This window comes from Prinia subflava, chromosome 3 (assembly GCF_021018805.1).
Source record: "Prinia subflava isolate CZ2003 ecotype Zambia chromosome 3, Cam_Psub_1.2, whole genome shotgun sequence".
NCBI classification, from domain to species: Eukaryota; Metazoa; Chordata; class Aves; order Passeriformes; family Cisticolidae; genus Prinia; species Prinia subflava.
Genome location: NC_086249.1, coordinates 104489391 through 104515868, shown reverse-complemented (window position 1 = coordinate 104515868; position 26478 = coordinate 104489391). Strand labels below are relative to the sequence as shown.

General features: G+C 40.2%; 2 protein-coding genes across 2 annotated transcripts in view; both read right to left on the bottom strand.

Moving 5' to 3' along the window:
- Positions 1-299: 299 nt before the first annotated feature.
- PSMG1 (proteasome assembly chaperone 1) lies at positions 300-7988 on the bottom strand. The gene is made up of 7 exons (XM_063393191.1): positions 7828-7988; positions 7493-7590; positions 6179-6330; positions 5770-5832; positions 3623-3821; positions 2616-2752; positions 300-1578 (listed from the first exon to the last, which is right to left on the bottom strand). The coding sequence occupies exons 1-7, from the start codon at positions 7947-7949 to the stop codon at positions 1504-1506; spliced, it is 846 nt and encodes a 281-aa protein (XP_063249261.1). The 5' UTR covers positions 7950-7988; the 3' UTR covers positions 300-1503.
- A 686-nt stretch (positions 7989-8674) lies between these two features.
- BRWD1 (bromodomain and WD repeat domain containing 1) overlaps positions 8675-26478 on the bottom strand; it is a 43139-nt gene continuing 25335 nt past the window's right edge. Inside the window, exons 29-41 of the mRNA XM_063393185.1 lie at positions 24750-24811; positions 23806-23961; positions 23116-23236; positions 21698-21823; positions 21084-21159; positions 20553-20597; positions 20309-20455; positions 19471-19623; positions 19036-19205; positions 17426-17661; positions 16435-16617; positions 14996-15973; positions 8675-12380 (exon numbers count right to left, since the gene is read on the bottom strand). Of these exons, the coding sequence (XP_063249255.1) occupies positions 11257-12380; positions 14996-15973; positions 16435-16617; positions 17426-17661; positions 19036-19205; positions 19471-19623; positions 20309-20455; positions 20553-20597; positions 21084-21159; positions 21698-21823; positions 23116-23236; positions 23806-23961; positions 24750-24811 (3577 nt within the window). The 3' untranslated portion in view covers positions 8675-11256. The remainder of the gene's footprint in view (positions 12381-14995; positions 15974-16434; positions 16618-17425; positions 17662-19035; positions 19206-19470; positions 19624-20308; positions 20456-20552; positions 20598-21083; positions 21160-21697; positions 21824-23115; positions 23237-23805; positions 23962-24749; positions 24812-26478) is intronic.

Here is a 26478-nt window from a genome sequence, read left to right as displayed (position 1 = left end):
AAACATTTCCTGCTATGGAGAGCTTTAAAGTAAGAATAGTGAACCCTTGAAGAATTCTGCCAAAATACCGAGTTTCAGTCTGATTTCACCTCCCAAGCTGCCATGGTTTTGTTTGCCACTTTTATTCAAGGTGTTTAAGAGCAATCTCGCACCTCAGCATAAAGGCAACTAGTAAAAAGTGAATTAAATGTAATATAGTAATTGTTTTGAACCATTGAAAACTGCCTGGATGATCACACCAATACCAGAAATACATTCACAATTCCTCTAAGGAATAATTTGCATAATTTACCATTAAAGATATTTCTTGCTATCTGCTTTATTTATTATGAACCAAACCAAACACGGAAAAGTAAAAAAACATGGTGCAGCCAACTTCCAAACAACAGAATTCTCAGATCACACATAAAACCAATTTCTGAATTATAAGGATGGACAGAAATGGGGAAAAAAACCCCAACAAAGCTTCAGAATTTGGTCCAAAATCCAGTTCCAAAATCCAGCACCACTTTAGGCAAGATCTGCTCATCTGTAATTACCTGAACTGGAATCTACATCAGTGACAGTTCTGTGAAGGAAAACACTGTTAAAAAATATCCACTGAGCATTCAGTGTAAGTCACACCCAGCCAAGAACAGAATTACCTGGGAGCAGATTCATACTTTAACACCATTTTCTTAAACAAAATGTTTAATTAAACAGAGTACAACTCAGAACTGCACCTCAATCCTAGTTAATACTTTAAATAAACTGCTGAACTTTTTACTAACTTCCAGAGAATTTTCTGAGACACTTTAAAAACTTTTACTTTCCTCTAACAATCATATGCTCTGCCTAAGAGATCTTTTATTATTCCTACCATTGCCCAAATGTTGGTGTTTTTTAAGTGAATTAAATCAGTTTGCTCTGGCAAATCCAGCTGAAGCAGCCTGTGATCCTGTCAGCCCCTTTGGCCAGGACAGCTTATTTTTAGCAAGTTTTAAAGGCATTTACCATACTTTAATTACTGCATTTTGTACCAATACATACATTAAAAAGAGCATGTGGAGCCATAAATAGGCATAGACAAAATTCTCTGTGGATGGAAAAGGACAGAGTGCACATTGTCTCTATCACAGACAACTCTTTGAAGACCATCAAATATTAGAAAAACCTTCAGGTCTCAAAGTAAAAAAGCAGAGTTCTTGTTAGATACAGACAGAATTCCTTATTTGCATTTCCTCTTTTACATATAAAAGGAATACTTTTAGGTAAGAAAATCCCTTTAGGAGGAGAAAAAGGAGATGCTTTTCCATATCCAAGGTATCTTCCCTAAAATAACTCCAGAAGAAAGTCTCCCAAGCCGTGCAGAAGGGTGTTTGCAGTGATGAAGTTAAAAGCAACAAAAAATGAGTGGAAAAGTAAACATCCACTGGAACTTATTCTACTTTTATGGAAAAAAAATCCCAAAAGTCCTCTAGAGAAGAAACTGGGGTTTACAAAAGTGCAGCATCAATGTTCTGGTCAGATGTAGATATTATTGTGAGTTTCACTGGTTGTCAGGAACTTCTTCAAAATTTTTGTGCTTTCAGAGGCATCCTGGGGAAAGGAAGAGAGGATCAGCATCACCCACAGTGCTGGGAACAAAGTAAGAGCCCCATTTTCATTACTCTGAACATCACTTTCAATAAAATATTAACTGTGAACAAACCACAGGTCTTCTGAATGAAGTTATCCACAGGAATCTGCAGTTCAGCAATAAAATGGGATTTATTATTTTGCATTCCTCCTTGCTTGGACATGAGGGGAAGAATCTTTGTTTTGTCATTGTTCTCGTTCAGAGTTTAAATATTTACGTCTTACTCAGCAGAACAGAATGAGCTGTACTGAAAACTGGTTTTAGAAATGAAATAAACACCTCAGTACATACAGATCTCTTTGGCATTTAAATCTGGGTTCAAAGTGTTTTCAACCAACTCAAATTCAATTAAAAACATTTCAGGAAGAGTAAAACATTCATTTTAGGAGCTGCACTGGGAATTCACGGGAGCAATGGGATTTACTGTGAGGGCGATGAGGCCCTGGCACAGAGAAATTGAGGCTGCCCCATCCCTGGAAGTGTTCAAGGCTACGCTGGATTTCACAGCTGCTGGATTAGTATAAAAATGTCTTCAGAAATTTGGTCTTTCAGGTCCAAAAAGAAGTTACAGGTCAAAATGGGTATTTTAAGAAGCTTTCCTGTATGCCAGAAGAGAAGCAGATACAGAGGTAGAACAGAACCGTGAATAGAAAATGTAAAAATAAAAAAAACACACAACAAAAAGCTTAAAAGTTTTAAATGGGGCAACTCCAAAGGAAACTGCAGCTTACACAATCACAAAAAAATCCCTCCCTGATATATTCCTACCATTAGAAGAGCCTGAAAATTCAAAATGAAGTTTTGGAGGAAGCTGTAGATTCGTAACTTCTAAGCCACACAGATACTACAGCAGGCACAAAGCACTGTCATTAAAATCTGTCTTTTTCTGCCTCTTCAGATGAAATCCTCACAGGGGAACAAAAACAGCAGAATGGAGGAGATGAAGACAGACAAAACCAGGCCACAGCTGCCACTAATTTTAGACATGGAGTTTTACCTTGGCTAAACTCTTCAGGACTTTAGAAGAAAGCAGAGGCTTGAAGGCTTCAATGGTGACCGTGTCCAGCTTGATGACATCGGTGTAACACTGATAGAGCACTGCAGGGATCTGCCACACCTGGCAGTAACTCAGAACTGAACACAGGGCAAAAGAAAATCTGTGTTAAATTCAGCAGAAATGCAATCTCAGTTCTGTGGATAAAAATCAGAATTTTAAACCCACGGAAGTTTCATTACCAGCTCAGGATGCTGACTGCAGGAGCAGCCTTTCCTCAACCCCCAGCAACACAAGGAAATAAACCACCAAAAATTAGTTAAATGCAGGTGTTTCTTCCTGGTACATACCTTAACTGGAAACTGTAGTATTGGTAAATAAAAAAATAGCAACATCTGCAAAAAAACCCAAACAAAAAAACCCAAACAACAAAAAAACCCGCAAACATAAAAAGTGTGAACAAGAGAAAATCATCCCCTTTTAGCTCCTGCCAGACAAGCTTTTCCTCATGCTGCTACCATTAGGGATTTTAAACTGAAAAGCTCGAGTTTTCTATTAAATTACATAATAAAACTGAACCTCACTTCTCCATGAGGTTGACCAGCAGCTCTGTGCAAGCTTCCTTACCTGTAATATACAGAAAGGACTTTATGAGCTTTTACTGGGGATGCTCAAATGAAAATAATCCTTCAAAAAACTTAATTAATTACTAAGAAAAATTCCCCAAAAATCCACTGTACAATATGGTTTGTAAGGCTATACTGAAGCATTTTCCAGTACTTCTGTCCCATACATAATGGGTAAAATGATTTGTGGTTGGTTTGGAAAATGGTCCCTATTTTCCAGGGCAATGTGTAAGATGGGAATCTGTCAGTAATTAAATTTTAAAAAGCTGACTTGTCAGAAAGTTCCCACAGTTAAGCATAAATTCTAATTGCAGTGGAATGCTTCTCAGGGGGAATTTTGTGTTTCCAGCAGCAGCCCTGTAATTAATTGGAATTGCAAAGTACCAGCAGCAGGAAGATCTCTCACAATGTTGGGCTGCTCCAGCAGCGGGCAGCAGACTTCCTCCTGGAATTCTTTGGTCTTCAAGGCTTTCAGGAATGGAGATACAAGTGTCAGAGTGGATTCCTGAGTTTTATAATCAGCTACAGGACACGTGGAAAGGATGGTTACTTGCAAGCCTTTCTTCTGCATGGAGCCAAAAACCTGAAATTAAAAAAAAAAAAAATCAGTAAAATTTCTCTTCTCACAATAAAAGAAGAGAAACCTCAAAGATTTCAATTTCAGAGTGAAGGGCACTTGAACTCAGGTTTGCAGGACTAAAATCACTTTGAATCACAGCCTGGAGGTAGAAATTTCCCAGGCATTCTGCTGGGATGGAGGTAAAAAACCCCAAAATAACAGCTGACATATTTAGCAAGTCTAGTGATCTTCTGGAGAGGTTTTAGGTTTTCAGCACTTTCTATTCCATATATTAAGAACCACTGCTTTAATTAATGGTGATTGTAGAAAGAAAAAGGATCCCAAAGAAAAACAAGCAGTTCATTGAGCTGCATAACATTTGAAATGAAAATTGTGCTCCCCAGATGTCCTACAATATTGTAAGAGTCTTCATTTTAAATGCACAGATTTTGTTTCATTCTAATCGAGTTGAATTGAGAAAGAGAACTCTACATTTTCTTTCTCAAATTCAAAGAACTGAGTTTTGAAGAACCTTCTGGCCATCATAAAATACCAACAGGAGAAAAGAAAATAGAAAATTTGGAAGCAGTGGCAGAAAAGTGCCAACAGTTTCTGTCTGTGTGCCAATTCCAGGAGGGGAGCTGCCTGTGCCCCCCTGTCACTGCGTCACCACTGTGACAGAAATCTGACAGAAATATTCAGAAGCCCACAATTTTTCCACTTGCTTTGTTGGGAACACCAGGTGGAATTCATGGCTGCAAAACTCCAGCCTGTGTGTTCTCGTCTGTCAGTGATCCCTTACAGAGAAAACACACCCAGATGTGAAGGTCTGACTTGTGGAGATGGGAGATGCTCAGTAAATCAGGATTTACACACAGAAAAAGGTCTGCAATTCACATTAAAAGCAAAAAGATTGCTAGCATGTTGTTTCTGCTGCACATTTAAAAATACCAATAACCACAAAGCCTAAAAATACTCAGGAACGTTGACTTGGTACAACCACACTCCCCCTGTTTAGGAACACCCACAATGGAAATCACACATATCCAAACAACTGGGGTGGACAACAACCCCCCAGTCATCTTTCCTCTGCAATCCCACTTTAAATGAAGAGCAGGAATGTGTGGAATACAGCAAAATGTTCGAGATCTCAAGGTTTTTAAACTTCCAAATGGGCCATGACCCCCCTGCAAAGCCACACTTATCTCTAAGCACAGCTTTAGAACCCCTGCTCATCCCTCAGCTCAGCAGAGATTTAAAGGCAGGCAGGGAGACACACAGCAAGACAAAATAAGCCACACTTCCTCCAGGCAAAGCAGTGACCCAAATCCATCAGGAAAATCAAGAGGAGGAACATTCCCCCCCGTCTTTATCTCGTTAAAATCAAAATGATGATATTTGGAGGGACTTCACTGAGGCAGCAGTGCTCCTGCACCTGGCTGATGCTGGGAATGGCAAATCTGGGAACAAATGGGACAAATGCTGCTTGGGAGGCACCTTCCCCTCCAGCTCCCTCTTGGGAAAGGCACAGAACACACCCAGCAGCTGACACCATCCACCAGGAGCTCCTCAACTGGTTTGTCTGCTGATCCTTTGGCAGCTGTCCAAACTGCTGTTGTGGGTTTTTTAAGGAAAACTTCTCCCAGGGGTGAAATGCAGCTGATATAAATCATGGGAAATGAAAAGCAAGCAGGAAAAAGGTTTGGGAAGTGCTTAAGGGCCAACAAAACTGAAACTGTCCAAAAGGAGTGACTGCACTCAGCTGGGAGGTTACAGCAGAAACAGCTGGCAGCATCTAGAAAGGGATTTCACAGAACCTGCAGAGAGTAAAAATTATCTATTTTTGAATATTTAATAAAAGAAAGCCAGAGGGAAAACTTATTTAACACTGTCATGTTTAAAGTATCAGAGAGGAAGATGGAATCCCACCCTCAGGATTTTATTACTCCATTTATTTTCTTGCCAGTTTTACCTTCTCAAGCCACTGGAACTGTTGGTCCTCAGCCACGTAGCAACTACACTGGCACAATAAAACCTAGAAAAAAAAGTAAAAACTTGTGTAAGCAAGTGGTTTAAAAGGCACAACAGCAGCTCATAATCACCTGTACGGATGATGTGGCTGCAGACAATAACTTGGTTATTTTGGGTTTCTTTAACTCTGTTTCAGAGAGGATTTTTTGCTCACAAATGCAGTGAAACTATGAGGCTGTGACATCTTTGTGCTGAGCTCCACACAGAACTTCAGAGTTTCAGTGGGAATTAACCCTCCAGATAATTTATGAGTTTAATCTGTGATCCTGAAGTGCCTTGTTTGGGGGTGGATGAAGGCTCTCTTTTTCAGAAAGCCAAAACACAGAGGAATTGATGCTCGAGTCACTTACTGTGGGATCTGATATCAATCTGTAGAACAAACAGAAAGAGTCTGTGGGGAGGACGTTTGTGGTGCTGGATGTTCTGCACCACTCATTCCACAGCTTCACAACTCCAACCACTTCCCAGCACACAGAATCCAGGATAAAAGATGACAGGAAAGCTAAAAAGGCCATAAAAATACTGTTAATTTATAAAAAATAAAACTTCCGTTTTACAAATAAATAGATAGACTAAATTAGATTATTGCAATCTGAAGGAAGAATAACTAATTTTTATCAATTTAGATCTACTGACCAAATCTAAGAATATCAGCAATGTGAGTAGCCCCACTGTACCCAAACTTAAAAAGATGAAGAAATGTTCAATATATACATATCCCTATCATAAAAATCATTTTTTCTTAGGAATTATAGCATTAATATCAACTTCAATTTCTTTAATATTAATTAAGGATGTGAAATATTAAGTCTCTAATACTTGCAGATATAGCAGATTAAAAACAAAAATCACTGAAGCAGCAAGGCAGAACTATTACACTGATTCTAGAAAACAGAGGCAAGAGTGTGGCAAAAATGTTCATAAACCAGATTCCTGTCAAAAGCTACAGAAGACAGATCCAAAATATCTATTACCATTTTTCAAGGAAAAACCTAACAAAACCCAAACAAATTTCCAAAGTTAACTTTGATAAAATCTGAATGTCACTTAAATGCAAGCAAGACAACTTGGTACTGTTAGAACAAAACTTTTGCAAATTAATAAACAATCCCAGAGAGCTTGCCAAACAAAAGCCAGGTAAAAGAAAAGGGGATTGTCCCAACTAAAATCCCAAACTAAAACATACTTCACTTCTCCTGTTCACCTGAAAATACATGGGTTTTTAGCAGGAGCAAACAACTGTAATAACTGTGTTTTACACGTAGAGAGGAACTTCAGCTTTCTCTGGACAGCTCAGCTGCCTCCAGGTTTAACCTCTGCTCCTAAACGAGGAGCTGCACATTCAGTAAATAGAGGGGTTTAAAGAGCTGGAGAGGGACTTTTCACAGTGTAATGGGGTGACAAGGGGGAATGACCTCAACTCAAGGAGGGAAGGGTTAGATGGGATATTGGGAAGGAATTGTTCCCTGCGAGGGTGGGGAAGAGCTGGAATGGAATTCCCAGAGAAGCTGTGGCTGCCCCTGGATCCCTGCAAGTGTCCAAGGCCAGGTGGGACACTGGGACTTAGAGCAGGGAATATCCTGGCACATTTACACCTCCCTCCCAGTTTCTGCCTCCTCAAATTTACCCCCCAAACCCCCAGCAGCATCTGGTTCTGCACGCACCCGCAGCGTTCCTTCCAATGGCCACGATGAACCTGGAGCACACCAAGGGCTCCTCGGCACAGCCGCCCGCCTGCCAGGTCCACAGCACATCGATCTCCCTGGGAAAAGAACCACACAACACCCTGAGCTGGCAGGGATCCACAGGGACCATCCAAACCCAGCCCCTGGCCCTGCCCAGACCCGCAACAATCCCACCCTGGGCATCCCAAAGGCTCCTGGAGCTGTGGCAGCCTCGGGGCCGTGCCCATTCCCTGGGGAGCCTGGGCAGTGCCAGCACCCTCTGGGGGAAGAGCCTTGCCCTGATCTCCAGCCTGAGCCTCCCGCGCCGCCTGTACCTTTTCTTCTCGATCTCCCGGCGGATCTCCCGGTCCTCGGGCGTCTCCTCCCGCGCCTCCTCCTCCTCGTCCAGGCCGGCCCGGGACGGCGCCACCACCACCTCCCCGAAGAAGGTCGCCATGGCCGCCACCGCGCCTGCGCGGGCCCGCCCTCAGCGCCGGAACCGGGCCCGGGAGGCTCCGGGGCACCGCGGGGGGAGAGGCGGCGACATCGCCGTGTGCCACCGCCTTCTTCCGAGGATTAACCATCCTCTCAGTGAAGAAAATCCAGATATCCCATTTAAACCTCCCCTGCCTGAATCGATGGCGTTTTGTTCTGTCCTTGTTCCTGGAGCACAGCCCGACCCCCCCGGCTGTCCCCTCCTGTCAGGGACTCGTGCAGAGCCACAAGGTCCCCCCTGAGCCTCCTTTTCTCCAGCCTCAGCCCCTTCCCAGCTCCCTCAGGAATTCTCCATTCCCTTCCCAGCTCCCTCAGGAATTCTCCATTTCCTTCCCAGCTCCCTCAGGAATTCTCCAGCCCCTTCCCAGCTCCCTGCCCTGCCCTGGACACGCTCCAGCCCCTCCAGGGCTCTCCTGCAGGAGCCACAGCTGGGCACAGCCCTGGAGCACAGAGGGACAATCCCTGCCCTGCTCCTGCTGGACACACAATTCCTCACCCAGCCCAGGGGCCAGTGGCCTCCTGCCCCCCTGGGCACCCCTGGGCTCGTGTCCAGCCCTGTCCCCAGCACCCCCAGGGCTTTTCCAGCTTTGCAGCCCCTCTGCCCAGCCTGGAGCCCCACGGGGTTGTTTGAGCCCAGGGCAGGGCCCGTCCCTTCGCCTGGTTGAACCAAATAAGAGCACAGTGACATTCCAGGTGTATGTACAGCTTTACTTTGGTCCACTAACACATGTACATCATCAAAGCCTTCAACAGGAAAGAATTTGATTCCTTTATGGTTCTGTCCTGCACTTTAATGTTTCCCTCTGTTCATGCTGCCTGATCACCTTCACAGATCCAGGTCCTGCTTTAAAACAAACCAAAACACCCCCCGAAAGTCACATTATTAAATAAAAATCCTACTTTTAAAGGTCTACTACTTTACTTCCCTGAGTACAGCTAGACCAAACCAAAACTGGTCACACTTAAAGGAAGGTGAGAGGACTCCCAGTTCTGTAAGAGTCAACATGCTCCTTTAATAAATTAAAAATAAATAAACTCTTAAAGGGTGAAAGACTCAAAATACCTTTCCGGTTTAGTAACTCCTCTTCCTACTGTCTATGAGTATAAAATTAAGAAATACAGACCAGCACACGCTTTGCTCAGAAAATAAAAGTATTAGGATTCCTAAGGCAGTGATTCCCTCTGGGATCTACAGCTCCAGAGGCCAGACCCTTCTCCAGCTTTCAGGGATCACCATGAACCTGTGCGTGCAGTGACAGAATACAGCACCTGAAAGAAAATCTGCTTTGTAAATCTAAGCCTAGATTAGAAATATAAACCTACCAGCCAAATTTTAGCTGTTCAAATTGAAAATTAATAAAAAATCTGATGTTCACTTCAGTTACTCCCAAATTGGATGTTGTACTCCAGAGAACACTGAGAATAAGCAGCTGCTAAACAACAAAGTTTATGGAAAATACAAAAAAAAATAAAATAGTGGACTTACTACCTTGTAACAAAGTTTGCTCCTCAAAAAAACCCCACAAACCCACCTTCAAGTTTCATCACTAAACACAACTGTGTTTGTATTTCAGAAACCAAATAAAGAACCCAGATAAACATTTATCTTGAATTTACAAAATTCTGCTGAATCCTCTCAAACACTATGCTCAAAATAAAACTTCCTGGGGCAAGAACAATTTAAATTATTTTTGGACTTCATATGGAAGTTTTAAGGAAGAAAAAAAGGAGTATTTCTCTATGCTGAGATAATAGGCAGGATAGCAGAAGTGATGGTAAATGCAGACAATGTCAGTGAGGGTGTTGCAGAAGTGGCTCTCACTGATGCCAGCTCCCTTTTCCATGATATTATTTCCATTTGTAAAAGGAGTTCTGTTGTTATTCACCAGCACTGTGCAGCTGCACTCAATTTCTTTACCCCCAAACCCTTCCAGATCCCACTACCAGTCCAACCTGCTGGAAAACCAATTCTCAAACTTGTTCTTTCAGTTCAAATAAGCCAGTTTAGGATAAATCTGATATTCTGCCACATCTTCTGCTGAATGATGAAATCGGGAATCACCAAGTTTTCCAAAGTGTTAGAAAGGGAAGCTGCAGAGCAGAGGAGGAACCCTGGAGTGGGGAAGGAGCAGAGATTCCCTGGTGTTGGGCTGGGGGCAGCCATTGTAGGGCTCCCACCAGCACAATTCCAGTAAAAACTAAGAATTCAGAATTGCTGTGTTTTTGTCGTCGATATGTGTTCAACCAGGGATTTCCACATATTTTCCTGGAGAAATTTTCTTTCTTGTCAACAACAGCCACCTCAAACATTGTGAAAACAGGAGATGTACTGCAATGCTCAGAAATTGGTAACGTTTAATCAAGGGGAAATCCAACATTCAAACACTTTAAATATGGAGGAACAACGGAAATGTACCAAAAAAAAGTCTGGAATGTCGGAATCCTGCACCTCAAGCTTTCCACGCATAAAGAAAACAGAACAAGTGTTTTGTTTGTTTTTCTATTTTATAAAGAAAACACACAAAAACCCTTTAGGCCCAAGAGTTCCCCTGCATTTCATAATCTTAAAGTTTACAGTATAGAAGTCACATTAATGATGTACTACCTGTCAGCAGAACCCTCTGGTCACCAAAGCCTCTGGAACTGGCAAATGAACTTCTTTGCTGGTAACTGCTTGTCAGCAATACAAGTACAGAACTTTTAACACCTGCACTGAATCAGGCTGTGAAGTTATGAAAAGCCTTTTCATTCCTCTTTCTCCACCAGGTTTTTAGAGTGTGTACTATTATTTAGAAGCCTGTTACTATTGTGGATGATTTCATACAGCGTTAGAGATGTTTGGAACCTGTTCTTGAATGTTGCATGACCTAGGTAGTATTTCATTGCAGCACCCATAACAATAATACTCAACATACTGCTATTAACCTGTTTGCAGTGTTTTAACATTTTTTTAACTCTTGTTTATATGTAATAAAATACCAGTAAAGACAAAAAATTGCCCCTATAATGAGGCACATTTTGGCATCTGTGCTAAATGCTGCTACATGGGCAGGCAAGTGCAAGTCAAAATATGAAAAAAGGAGCAAGTCATCATCTAATCACATTCATAACTTTTTCATAGAAAAATATAAATATATTCCCTGAAATGTAGGACAAAGAAGAGCCAGCACCCATCAGGAGTTCTAGTGCTATTACCATTAAAAAAAAAAAAGAAAAAAAAAAGAAAAAAAAGGAAAAGAAGGGACGGGCTGGCTTTCCTTTTGTTAAGGTTACGTTTCGCACGCGGCGTCCTCGAGGGCTCTGTCGTCGTCGTCGTCGCCGTCGTGGTAGCGCACGGTGCGCCGGCCGCCGTTGCGCGTGCGGATCTTGGAGCGGCGCCGCGCGCGCCGGCACTCGCCGTACTCCACCTCCTCCCAGTCCTGCTCCTGGCTGCCTTTCCGCCGTTTCCTGCGCTGCGGCCTCCTGGAAGGCTTCAGCGAGTCGTAGCTGAGGGTTTCTCTCCTGCTGGGTTTTGATCTCCTCTTGCGCTTCCTGCTGTCCGTGGCGTCGCTGCAGATGGTGCTGTCAGTTCCCGACTCCGAGGTGAGGTTGGCTTTGGAGCTTCCTGCAGTCCCGGCTGCTTCCCCGTCCTCGGACACAGAGCTTTTCTCCTTTTTCTTCCTCCCCATTTCGGATTCTGTTGTTTCTCTCAAGTCCTCCACCGGTTTTAATCTCTTGAAAGAAGCTCTGGGTTTTTTATTTGCTGCTACTCGGGTATTTTTAGTTTCAAGTTTAGTTAATTCAAAATCTACCTCCTCTTCGGAGTTACTCGTACAATGGTTGTGGGCTGAAGCTGCCTGCCTCGAAATTGCCCAGCTTCCCCCATTTTCTACCCTGTGGTTTGTGGAATTCTCCTCCGAAGAGTTGTAGTCAAAATTATTTGGAGTTGCAGCACAGAGGGGTTTCTGTGGCTGCACGTGGTTATCACTCTGCTTCTGAGTCTCTGTCTCCGAGTCAGTCCTTTCATTCTCAGACTCAATAATGTATTTCCTTTTAGAAACAGAAGGCTCTGGGCAGGAAGGTTTTTTCCTGCCACAAACCTGCTCGCTCTCATTTTCAGACCTGGAACAAGCCTCCACCTGCGAGCTGTTGAACAGCTTCTTCCTGCAGGCCGAGGACGCGCTGCCCTGGAGCTGCCTGCGGTTCTTCCTGACGGGGTAAACGCTTTCTGAGCTGGACAATTCCTCCTTTGCGTGGCTCAGGATTTTGATTTTGTTGGCTGCCAGCGTGGCACACCTGCGGGGGTTCTTCTTCTCCCCCACGCCGGACACCTTGATGTGCTTCTTGTAGTTGATGATGCACGTCCTGCTCCGCAGCACTTTGGCACTTTGGCCGGCCTCCTCTGATGCTGGCTCTACAAAAAAAAGAGTTACAAGTTCTTTTTAATATCTCACACTGCTGAAATTATTAGTTTATTATGCCCAAACACTGCCAGCTTTAATGAAATACAATATGAATATGAAATGATATTGAATGAATGAGATTTTCTCTGTTAACAAATTATTGTCTCTATTAAAAAATAAAGAAAATAACTTTACAATGAATATGAACAATATGAAATACACAAATACTGAATTTTCTTTTGATTTCAACTGTTACGTGCAATTTATCTCAATTCTTTACTAAAAATACCATTAGTATCCCATTAACTCTTGAGACTGTCACTTTCCATGGTCTCAAAACAGCTTTCTTTAGCATCACCCTGTTAATTAGCTCAGAAATTACCAATTCCCTCACTTAGCCAACAAATGCTGTCATATTATTAATACTTGTAGCATTAAAAGTCAAACTTTTCCTACTAGAATAAAACTTGCAATGATAATTACACATTTTAGACCTTTTTATCTTAAAGAAGAAACTCTAATATTTCATGTGGATGCAAGTTCCACAATTTTAGACAGTTTCAGATGGAGAACATTGAAACTCCTTAGTGATCCTTAGTGACTTTAACACTCAGATTGCTGCTAACAGTGAATCTTCCATTCAGTGTTTTTGTAATTAATATAGAACTTGCTTATGTTATAAACCAAATATTCAATGTGTAAATCATATACTATGAAGATCAGTGTTTCCCTTCTAAATAAAACAATTCATATATATGAATAAAAAAATTGAAAGTTCTTGAAGTAAAATTTAAAAAATAAACAAAGAGGGAAAAATTACGAGGCGTAAATTCCAATGTCCAGCTTGAGTACCAATATTAACAATCTTTTCATATACCAAATCTGGTCTTATGTAAATGTTGATCCCTTTATGCGCTACTCCAGTATATTCCTATTTTTACATTTTCAAAGGATAATTGATTTCCTTTCTTTGTTAAGAGTTTCCAGAAATGATACATGAATATTACTACTTGTAGTAATTGTACTGTGTCATTTGATGGCCAAAGCACAACTCATTTCTGCTGCACATCTGCAAAATGCTGTACAGAAGGTGAATTAATCCACAGACTAAAAAGAAGAGTTAGATCTTATATTATACACTGTCCTCCAATATTATTAAGTAGCTGGAACACAAGGGTAAAGAATAAAGAAGTCCAGTCTTTCTGCAACACTGCCAGAATATTAAAATTATACTTCGTATACAAGATCGTAGATTTGGAACAAATCTACAATAAAATGTATTGAAATTTCCCACTGAATATCCAGAATTTAAAGCTGCAAAGGTGCAGCCAGGTGGTACAAGCAGAAAGAGGGAGCATTAACCAAGCACCTCCAGAAACTGGAAGAGCTTTTAAAAGACACAAAGATGTCAAGGTCTGGTTCATCAGGGTGTCCTGGAGTTCAGGCCCAACTCCAAACCTGGAATACTGGGCAGGAAAATCCAACCTTAGCTCCAGGCAGCTCAGCTGCAGGGGGCACTACAGCCCACAAAGTGCTGCCACAATTTATCTCAAAACTTGGCTTTCAGTCTTTTCTGAGATATAAAATCCCATGCTGAACAGTACATATCTATAATATATATTATCTATAACATAATATACATTACAGAACTACATACAGAATGTTTTGCATATCAAATAGATGTTATTTTTATTAAATGTATTTCAAAAATAACTGAAGCAAAGCTTCCACATGAATTGTTTAGCTGGCTAATTGAGCCGTGTGTATATACACATCTAGAGTTACAGTTATATATATACACAAAAAATACGTATTTATTTGAAAAGGAGAAACTCTACCAGGATGCCCCTATATATGTATTAAGTATAAGATCTTGGGACAAAACAAGTAAATTTTCCTCATGGAAAACTGTCAAGCCAGAGTCATCTTAACAGACAATAATTTTCTTAAGATTCTTGAAACTCATTGACAGGTTTGGAGGGATTACACCAAACACCAACCTCTGAATAGTCTTTCAAATTCCAAATTAGGACCAATTCCCTGCCTATATAAGGCACAATGCACTTGACCTGGTTTAATAAACATCAGCATCATCCTCATAAGCGTAAAAAAACCCCCAATCCTAACTGTCTACATTAGGATCAGCCAGCAGACAAAGATCTGAGTGACAAATAAAATTACAGAATAAAACCCAAAAAGAAAATAATTTAACTTTCTGAAACAAGTGGAATATAAATCTTACTTCTGCCAAGTGCCTGTCTGTGTTAAGGACTCTACATATCATTGGCAGAATAAAATCTCAAAGTCAAATCAAATTTCAGGTTCTGGTACACACCACGGATGTGAGAATAATTTAAACTCCTTTTTGTCAAATTAGTTTTGAAAAATTATCAATAAAGTTACTTCAAACTGAAAATAACACTTATAAATGTGCTCTAGCACAGAAAATCTCAACAGAAAACTAAAGCAAGTAACAGAACTGCAAACCAGAGGGTTTTGGTTACCAAAACCTTCAAAACAAGGAGCTGGACAAAGAGAGACAACACTCGGCTCTCTTGGAGATTTTCTCTGTTAACAAATGATTGTCTCTATTAAAAAATAGAGAAAATAACTTAAAAAATGTTACCTTTTCTAACGATTTTTGTTTTTCCTTTCCTCTTTCTCATCTTTGCTTTCGCAGAAGTTTCACAGTAATTGCTGTTATTGGAGTCACTCTCCGAGTCCGAATCAGGAGAGTGATGGAAGCTGGAGGCAGCTCCAGATTTGGAACTCCTCACAATCCTAGTGGGCACCAAGCTCTCCCACACAAAACTCTTCTCCTCCTCTCTGGCTTCTGCTTCAGATTCTGCTGTGTCCTCTAAATCACTCAGGACTTTTGCTTTTTTTAAAGGAGGAGACAGCTGCAGCCCAGAGGCTTTCCTGCCATTCCACCTGTCCGACTCAGAGTCCGCCTCATCCTCAGAATTGCTCGCTGCAGGCTTGTGATGTGCAGGTGTTGAGTGGTCAGAAACCTTTTGGCTGCTCCCATCCTCAGAATTATGGCTTTTGGACTCCTCCTCTGAAAGGTCTAAGGTGGGACTTTTCACTTTGGGGGAAACAGAGCAGGCGGGGCCCCGGAGCTGTTTGTGCCCGTTGCTCTGCCAGCTCTTCTGCTTGGCCTGCGTGTCGGGCTCAGAATCCGAGCTTCCATTCTCAGATTCACTGACAAATTTCCTTCGTGGAGCAGAGCAGCCACTCTGAGACAGAGTTTTCCTCTTGGTGAGCTGCTCTTCTATTTCCTTGTCGCTCTCAGACTTGAGGCCTGCCTCATCCTCGGATCCCTCCAGCAGCATTCTCCTGGCGGCGGCCGAGGCGTTGCGGTGCGGCAGCTTCCTGTTCCTGCAGATCCCGATGCTCTCTGAGCTCGACACCTCCTCCTCCACGTCGCTCATCAGCCTCAGCTTGTTGGCAGCCACGGCAGCGCTCCTGCGCAGGGTTTTCCTGTGCCTGCCCTTGCTGTTGCTGAGGGACTCGGATGTCACCGCTGAAGTATTTTCAGAGTCGCTTCCATACAGCTTTTTCCTGACTGTTTTCCTTGTATTCCCGTTCTCCTGAAGAAGTGAACCTGTAAAGGAAAGCAGGGATTAATATCTTAAATATGAAATAGCAGCTTTGAAGTCTTGTCAAAACTGGGACAGGTTTAACCCACAGACATGATGCATTAAATATATTCCTAGTGACAGTCAGGTGCTTTTGCTGTCATAAATTTCAGATTCATTCTGCTTTCATGACAACTAAAACTTCTTTATGAGTTGCTGCTTTTTTTCTTAACTTAATGTTGCAAGTTGTTCCCTCTCACCAGGCTCTTATTTCTGCCCTCTTCCCCTAGTCATGAAAAAATCTTTTTAAAAGTTGAGTGCAGTATTTGAGAGCTTCAAAATTAGCACAGATTAAAAAATGAGTATCTTACACATACAACGATTTACAAGAATACTAACTCCACCCAGTTATTTTTATAAATATAAATATATAAATATAAAACCTTGAGCTTTTCTTGCTGTTCTGCTGAATCTCCTGCCACCCTACCTGTCTGTTTCCTCTGAGCAGCCCTGTTCCGAGTCAGCCTGCGGCTGCTGTTCCTCCTGCACACCCCGTTGTGCAGGGGAGGGGACACAGGAGCCCCAGAGCAGCCCTTGCTGTCTTCTGAGCTGCTGGAGGAGGATGAAGATGAAGAAGATGAAGAAACCACAGAACCTTCTATTTCACTCTCTGTTGAAAGAAAGAAAGAGCAATTAGCAGGTAGAATTCTCAATAGCTTCCAGTTAAGAGTTACATTTTGCTAATCCTGGAATCTTTAGGATTTCCTCACATTATCTTCAAATACATTCTCATGCCTAAATGTCTTACAGGGATCAAACTGATAAATCAACAAAATCTACATTCATGCAGTGTTCAGTGACAGGAAGCTTCTTTAGCCTGTATTTAAGTTTCAATTAAAATAAAACAGCTCTTTTCAAACACCAGATTTAAGTGAAAAACATGTTTAAGAAAACTCCAAAACACAGAACATTTTCTAACACATATCACCAGAACTTGCATTCTGATTCTCTGAAATAAGCTGAATTTTTGTCAAGGGGAGGTGTAGGGAAAAAGACAGGAAAGTTTTTAAGTCTCAGAAACTTCTGTCATTTGGTAATTGTGAATGATAATTATTATATAACATATATATACATATGTGGGCATTTAAACTGTATTTTATATAGGATCAATTATCAAATACTCTATTATCAGATACTCAATAATCAAATACTCCAACTCTTTCCTGTTGACAGATTTCCTAATTAATAAAAGTAAGTTTACTGTATTCTACACAATTTCAAAGCAAAAAATATATATAGTACACAAATCTTTTTGTAGCAATCACTGTAAATAATGTAATTGTCCAAAATCCAGTAAAACACACAAAATTCCGCATCACACAAAAAATCCCAGACCTTGTTTAAAAAAATTCTGCGTTAAGAATGCAAACTTCATTGAACAACTCAGAATGCAAATGGGAGCAATTCTAAATTCTGACCTGATGACAAAGCAGAACAATTAGTGAGTGTTGTGGATCTGGCTTTGCCATTCCTCTCGAAGGAGGCCAGGCAGGCGGAATCCGAGGATTCTCCCGAGGAGCTCTGGTTGTAGGAGCCAGCGTTGGGTTTATGGCTTGCGACACACGCGGCTCTGCTTGAGGTAGGCTGAGGAAAGGAATCTTCCTGCTCAGATTCGAGTTTGGCCTGAGACTTCAATGGTTTCTGCTTCACATTTCTAGGGAGAGTGAAAGTAATAAAAGCAACACAGGTTGTAAAACTAGGAGAGAGAAGGCAATTATGTGTTTTAACAAGATTTAATATGATTTTCTATTTCTGGGAGGGTATTTTATGAGCTCATGTGGTGTGGGACAACTTTAACTCTGGCCAGGATAAAAATGAAATACTTTCATTAAATTAACAGTCTGCCCTCCTAGGGAAGTCACACAAGAGGAGACAATCTTTCTCTGCTCTGAGAACCAGAATTTAATGGTGGATGTCCTCCAGACAATTCATGTTCTCTTATTTTCACTGCAGCAGCAGCCTCAGTTCCTGTTGGATTCCCAGCCTCTGGTTTACTGCACATGAGTCTCCAACTAGAAACTATCCAAACAAACATTATTCCACAATAAACTGAGCTCCCAACACACACAGAAGGTGGAATCTTACAGACAGTCAGTGTTTAAAATAAAGCAAACCTCACTAATTTAATCTTTCCTTGCCTCAGTGCTACCTGCCATCCTGCTCAGTCCATTATTTTCATCTACAGAACTGTTCTGTCAGTTTTTTCCTTGCATTGCAGGTTTTCAAACATTCATCCAGGTGCACAAGGTGTGTAAATTCTGTTATCCCAAACCTCCCTTCTGCTGTGCCCCACTGAACAGCCCCACACAATTCTCCAGGTACGAGCACAAACAAGATTCAAAAGACAAATTCTGCCTATTCTGGTGTGTGGTTATGTTAAAGTATAAAAGTAATCTCCTGAAATTAGAGGGTTTTTTAAATTAAACTCTTACTCCTACCCTCTCCTTGCCAGAGAAGGAAGACTGGACAGCAACAGAGGGGAAAAGCTCAGTTTCAGTAATTTAGCTTTTGTATTTTGTCCCACTTTGTCACACAGGCAAATTAAGAACAGGAGTAAATCATGTCAAACAGCAATTGTGTCAAAAGCTTGCATGCCTTCAAAAGAGAAAAAGCAAATCTGGCTGCCAACTGAATGCTACACCAAGTGACAATTTCTAGAAATTCCACAGGACTCACTTTATTCTGTCTGTAAAAAAATACGTAATTTATGCCAATTTTCACCTTTGTAATATATCCAGAAAGTAAATCTTTGTTTAATTTCTCATTAGTTTAGTTAAATATTGATTTTCTGGTTCAGATATTAAAGAAAATCCCAAGCTTTTCTACTCTTCTGTCCCCTTGTATTTCTCAGTTTTATAGTATTAAAAAGCCCACTGGGTTTTTTTTTTTTTTAAACATATTTTTCCTGCTGCATGAAAATTATAGGAAGTCTCACTGGGGTCACAAATAATTTAAAAAACCAAATGTGAGAGTCAATATGAATATCAGCCAGATGAGATAAATGTTGATACCTTCACAATTTGATTACCTGAGCGTTTTGGTGGGCTGTTGCACTGAGCTTTGATTATTAAATCTTCTCGTGTACCTCTGGTTTCTCCGGAGCTTTTCGTTCTGTTTCTGGCCATTTTTGAAATCTGAAACAATTCTTCGGATTTTCTCTTCAAACAGTGCTGACAATCTCAAGGTCATACTGTAAATCTAGGTAAGGAAGTGGTTTCTATTAAAAACAGAGCCTTTGATCCAAGAGCAGTATTTGTAATATCACAAACTGCACAGAAAAGCAATAGTAAAAAAGCACAGGCAGTCCTGTGTAACACCAAATAAACAGGAAATGAACATATTAAATATTTTTATCCTATTTCTCACCCAGCCAGCAGCTTTATCCAAAGTACTGATAAACAAATTGCAAAATAATACTGAATTTCATTAAGACATTCATAAATCCCCAGATATTAACAGCTACCTTTGACTTTTTGTTTGGAGTATAAGATTTTGCATTACTAAATATCAGTCTGATATCTTTGCACAGTTCCATTGGAGTGTCATAATTCCCAGCTTCCAGAGTTTCCTTCACTGTACCAAAATCCATTGGAGTGTCTATAATGTGTCTGTAATCCTATAAAAAACATATGAAAAAAAATCAGTGAAAGTATAAAGAAAAAAAAACACTTTTGAATTTATTTCTGTCATTTAGGAGGAGCTAAAATGACACAAATTATCTTCAGCAGCAGTGGAAAGAGAAGCACCACAGCAGAAAGCAGTACTTTTGCTGAGACATGTTGATTTAAAATCTCTTTTTTCATTATTCCCTGAATTTTACGGTGAGAACCAACAGATCTGATGTAAAAAAACAACCAAAAAAAGCCCCAAAACACAATGACCTCACAAAAAATCCCCATATTAACCCCCATCAAAACACCCCAATCTTTCTTTCTACTCATTCTTTTTCTTTTTAAGAGAACCTGAAGATGTTTTTAAAACCTGAAGTGAGACTAAAACTCAAAATGTGGCATCATCAGGAAAAGTTATGTGCTGCAAAAAAGTTTTGGTCCTTTAAATTAAGTTTGTTGGGTTTTTAGAGAAAAAAAAAAGAGACTGAGGGGGTACTAAGGTTATCATGAATACCTAAAAGAGGGGGAAAAAATCAAATTCATAGCTCAGGCTCACTAAACAGATTTTAGACCTTCAAGAAACTAATTTTAATTAAGAAATTACAGATTTTTCTAAAATAATTCCCTTACAATGCACAGGAAGGCAGCAAGAAAAAAAACAAGCTCTTAAGGTTATCAAGTACAACTTACAGGATATTGATCCAAATCTACTGGTTGCCTGAAAGGTTCAGAATCCTCACACTGGAAAATTAAATTCACCAGTTCCATGCACTGCTTCTTCCAACAGTTCTCATCATAACCACCTTTCAGGTTTTTTCCTTTTTTTAAGCCCCGTCCCTTGAGGGAAAAAAAAAAGTTAGGGAAAGCATTAGTGAAATACAGCAAGAAAAAATTCAACCTGTTTGGGTTATAAGGTAAAGATTGGCCAACTCACTTTTCTTCTTCTGTAAGATGTTCTTGGAACACATTTTTCATCATCCTGCACAAAATAAAATCAATTATCTTAAAAGTGATGTAGGGAAAAACACTGGATGGAGGCTGAAAGTGTCATTAGATTTGAGACTGTGGTAAAATTAAATTTTCTTCTTAATTCTTTCAATAAGACAAAAGATGAGCATAAAAAATACAACACAGCATCTGGGAGACTTGGAAAGCAATATCCTAGATAAGGACAGGAGCTGGAGTCTGGAATCTTCAGTGGTTTGAGAAAAGGAAAAACCACCATCAGCAATTGCAATTAGAGGTTACCCAACAGCTTTGAACTTTGGTGACTAAATATTACCAATAATGCAATTCATTGATAATAAATGACATAAAAAAAGCCATAAAAATTCCCAACATAGTCCATGTTTGTATTAGCTATGTAAATAACTCAGCAATTTCACCAACAATATTTGAAGGTTGCTGGTATTTTCTTACCACCATAAATGACTGGAATTTTCCACAAAAGACCACCCCAACTTACCAGATCAGCATCATGACAATCTTGTTCATCATCTGTTGTGCTACATAATTCAAAAATGTTTGTACAGTCCTGGTCACTGCAATGCAATTAAATCTCTGTTACTGGAACAGCAAAAACAGAGCTGTTGTTTCCTAAATTAAACTCAGCCACAACCAAGTGCTCCATATAAAAGGGAAGACAGTAACTGAGTATTAAATGGAATATAAAGATCAGGATTAGGGATTTGAAAGGGGCCTGCCCAGCTGCAGCAAGGCTGCCCACACTCATTTCAAAATAAATCTCTCTGTTTATTTTAAGCTTTCAATTAAGTCAGACAAGCTGCAACAGGAACTTCTGCACAGGACAGCACAGAAGTTACATTTACAGGCTGAGCTACTTAACACACTCAATGTCAAGTGACATTTTGGGGCTGTAATACCAGGGAAAAAGGTAAAATGCCTCTAAGCTAAACATTTCAGTGTTTAAGGTAACACTCAGAATTATGCACCTGTCCTTACAGTGCACTGAAAAGAGTCAAAGCAGGGTTCACCACAAAGGGATATTGAGCTGTTTTTACTCTCCACTGTTCAAAAGCACAAGGATTCAAGCAATATTTAGATTAAAATGCCACTTACTTAATAAACTTTAGGAGCTGGGTGGTGATTTTTTTTGCAGCTCTGGCAATAGCACTCCCAGGCTCGTTGAAGGTTCTGGCATTGCTTTCAATGTATCTGACTTCCCAAACCAATGCTGAAATTCTCCTTCAAATTAGAAAATATTGCACCTTTAATACTAAAGAAAAGCTTAAAACCAGCCAAATTTTATCTGTAATTTTCTCTCCAAATTAGATTTAGATGTTTTTCTGTTTTCTGTTCCTTTAGGGCAGTCTCAAACTTTTCCTTCACATGGAAAACCCTCAGAAGCAAACCCAACAATGTACAACTCATTTCTCAGCTCATTATTGATAATTCATCCTCAGTTTGTGATATAAACTCAATTAATTCAGCTGACCAAGGAAGCAGTAGCATTTGTTACCCCTAAATCATAAAATACCACTGAAATCACCCAAGGACTATGGATTTCCTGGAATCTTTAAAAACACAGGCATTTTTAAACAGCTTACATTTGATTTATTCAAAAGGAGGGGGAAGAGTATAATTTAATCACTGTTCTAAATTATCACATTTCTTCTAGAAATATCAGAAGTTGCTTGTTACAAAGCCCTGAGAAATGGAACACAAGCTGAGTCGTATCTGAGGAACTTTTAATTAATAAATACAAAGCACAAGCAATTAAAAAGGAGTGACAAGACCTTTGGCCAATTGTATTTTTAAAGACATCCCAGCTATGATGTCCCTTTCTGTCTTCCCTTAAAGGCCTTGCTTTGAGGCCAAGTGACCACTGAAAACAGTGCCCCTGTAAAATAACAGATTTGAGAAACTGCTATAAATTGAAATTATAGCTTGAGAGAAATGAGCTGCCACAAATGTGTAATTTCATTTTTACAACTCATTTTCCCAATTCCTTATACCTGTGAAGGAGATACCAAAAGTCTGCAGTTTTTCACCTGCAGAATTTCCAATTATTTCCCAAGATATTTTTTCCATTTTATAGAGGAGGAAAAACACGAGTTATGTCTCTTCACTGTATTTACAGACACCGAATGTAGGTCCAGATGAAGAATATACTTAATTTTATTTTCAAGCTATGATGTACCAGCACATCCAGCAAACCAGAGCTTTGTCATCATTACACTCTTCCCTCTTCCTCTTCTGTAAATTTTTACCATTTAAAATGCTGCTGTTAATATTTAACATTTCCCCTCTGGTGTTTAAGCTGATTTCTGAAAATAGCAGGAGCTTAAACCTTCTTCGAGTTCAAAGTAACCGAAGGACAGCATTTCAAAATCTGAATTGTCATCAGCACTGAAGTAACTTCAGGGATTTTTTTTACTACTTGCTGATTTCAAATGGTGAATTCCTCAAAGAAAGAATGTCAGGGTTTACTGCAGCTCTGCAGAGCCCCCAGATGAGTTTCCCCTGGCAGCACTGACCTGTAGAACCTGTTGGCCAGGCGGGTGCGGATGGTGGTGAGGTCGGTGGGATACGCGATCACCGTGCAGTACTTGGGGTACGTGCACAGGTCCACTGGGCCAGCGAAGGCTGCTGAGATGTCTGGTTAAAAAAAGAACAATTTAAGAATTTAACTGTCTCACCTCATTTTTGGCCTTCCAGTGCCTGAAGGAGCTGATAGGAAAGACACAGAGAGACAGCTGCCAAGGGCTGCAGGGCCAGGAGCCAGGGAATGGTTCCCAGTGCCAGAGGGCAGGGCTGGATGGGCTCTTGGGAATCAGGAATTGTTCCCTGGCAGGGTGGGCAGGCCCTGGCACAGCTGTGGCTGCCCCTGGATCCCTGGCAGTGCCCAAGGCCAGGAGCATGGAAGAACCTGGGACAGTGGAAGATTTGGTCTCCTGGATTGGCTTTCAGGTCAATCCCAATCCAAGCCCTCCTGGGATTCTATTTCAAAGCCTGTAGATCCATGACAAGTGAGCTGAGTGTTATAAAACCAATGACATGTAAAACCATAAAGATCTCAATACAAAAACAAAGAACTACAGAGAAAAACATTTGCTCAGTAAAATACTTTGTCACAGGGAAATTTTAAAGGATGCCCTGGGTATTCCAGGCTCTGTCTATAAATGTAACAACAGGAGAAAACCACCTGAAGCTCAGCTCACACTCACCAAGAGTCATGAGCTGGTCAATCCCACGGATTATCCGTTCACAGGCCTCATCACGGGACTTCAGCCCCCACTCCCCCTCCTGGGGTTTGTACAGGAGCTTCTCCACCTCCTCCAAAGTCACAGAGACACTCGCTCCTAATTCTTCAGGCTGATCGACTGAAGAGAGCAAGTAGGGGCAGGAGTGAGAACAAGAGAAATTGCTGAGCACTCACAGTTATTAAATAATTGTATAAATAATAATATAAATAAAAAAATAATATAAATAATTGCAACTGACAAGAAAAACCCTCGCCTTGAAGTAGAGTTTAATGCTAAGGCTGTAGGAAAAAGATTAAACAAAATGGATACAAGCAGCAAAATGTTATAAATTCTGTTTATCTGCAGTTTTGAATTAAGTTTATCTTTTTGACAGCTTATTCAGTAACTACTTCCTCAGTATCTCCCCAGCTTTCCTTCCTGCTCCCAGCTGCTACTGACAAGTACTGGAAAAGTGAAATCTTAAGACAAACCACAAATGCCACTCCTTTATTTACAGATAATCTGGATTTGACCAGCAAACTTTATAAATTGCTGGTTTTAAACTATGTGCAGTAAGGATTTGCTGACTGGAAATTATTTTATTTATATTCTTCTTACACCCCCTTGTATTATAGTACACAACAAAACCATAGTTTGAAACTTGAGGTGTTTTTTGAAACCTGACATTTGGAAGCAGCAGGTTTTATTCTCTAAGTCAGAGCTACACCTTTAAAGTATTTTTTTTCAAAATTGCTCTGGAAGATGCAAAGGGAAAAAATATAGATATATTCAAATTATTTCACTAAATCTGAATCACGACTATCTTTAAGACAGGAATCACCTCAGGTCCACAATCTGCACGAAACAAAGGAACTGGAAAGAGGTAAAAGCACATTAAACTGTTTTATTAAAGGGTTTCTACCTACCATTATCAGGGACTGGTTCCATGTCCCATGGGCTCAGCTTTTCAATTTCACCATTGTCCCATCTGATTCACCAAGTAAAAAAAAAAAAAAAAAAAAAAAAAAATTAAAGTTACCTTGACTGAGAACTGTTCCCTCCAAGCATATTTAAATCTCAGCTATAAGCACATTTAAATTACAGCTATTTGTTGATATTGACCAAATACACTGTAAAAACATGCACATAAACAAAGGCATTGGTTTGCAGTCAGCAAAAAGGAAATGTTCTTCACAATCAGTTTCAGACTAAAATTGTGCTTCTGATTTTGGCTGTATGTAATTTACCCAATAAATACATAAATCAATTTTACAGAGCTTGTATCAAGAAGATGAAGAAGAAAAAGAAGCTGCACATTTGGAGAAGTGTGGCAACATCAAGGGGAAGATTTGAGAAAAATACAAGAGAGGATTTTTCCTGCTGATCACAGCAGGAATTATATCCACAGCAGGCAATGGATTAAGGGAGAACAGGAAGTGAGGAATTTCATGTGCTAGCATGCAAATTTATGGGGCAGAGGACATTAAGACAAAGAAAAGAACAAATATAAAATGAAGAAACTGAAGTTAATTGAAGTCCAAGACAAAGCAAAAGCAACAGTTCAAAGTGTTACTGATAGTTCTGGATATTCACTCTGATATTGAAGTGTTAGATGTGAACATCATTCTGAGAGCTCTCCAAATCCCACCATATTTGGGCAGATTTTTACATGTTTTTAAAAACACATAAAATACCAAAGAATACTGCAATTTTCAAGGTAAAAGCCATCTGACTGGATCAGCTTCTCACCTCAGTGATCCAGAGAGGCAGAAGTACCCTGTATGCAGTGCTGGATCCTTCCTACAGCTGGATTAATCCTTATGTTCCCATTTTTAGTTTTTATTACAAGCACATAGCAGAAACAAATAGATCAGACTGCAGCTCACAAGTTTCCCTCCAGAGCTTTGCAGCTTTGCCAACAGTTCCCTGTCAGAGTTCTCCAAATTCCTAGGTCCACTTAATAAACTCTGATATTTGGATTGATGCCTCCTGTGTACTTATTTCAAACCAAGTGGAAACTGAAATGATCAAGCTCAGAGTATTTTATCACTAAACCCCTGCTCTGGCAAGAGCAGCTCTCTGCTGTTTTGGATTTCTCAATGCCTTAGGAAAACTTGGATCATTCAGCCTGTTTGATTTTTATGAACTAAAAGTCCTAAAGGTTGGTCTGCTCAGTTCTCCTCCCCAGTTACTGTACAATACTTCACAAGTTGTTGATATTCACAAATGGATATATTAATGCATAATTTTGCATGTAAGACTTTATCAGGAGTTTAGTACAGCTTAAGCCTCACTTAGTTCTGCTTAAGTTCCACTCGTTCAGGTAATGCCACCTCATAATAAATCAAGCTGCCTCTACACAAACACCTATTACTGTCTTGACAATAAAGTAACAAAAAAATTTGAAAATTATCTTCAATTCATTTATTTTCCATACAACAGTAACAGTGATAAACTGAAATAAGTGTGACAAAAAGAGCAACAGACCCAGCCACATCACAAAACTTAAATACAGCTGCCAAACACTACAGATATTTTCATACACGTATCTTGGGATTCTGCTCTCAAAGAGCTGTTTGTGAGGCCAGGCAGAATAAAGTCCTTTTGGAAAGGGATCTTAAGGAACACATTATTCCTTCCTTCAAAGCAGCTCTA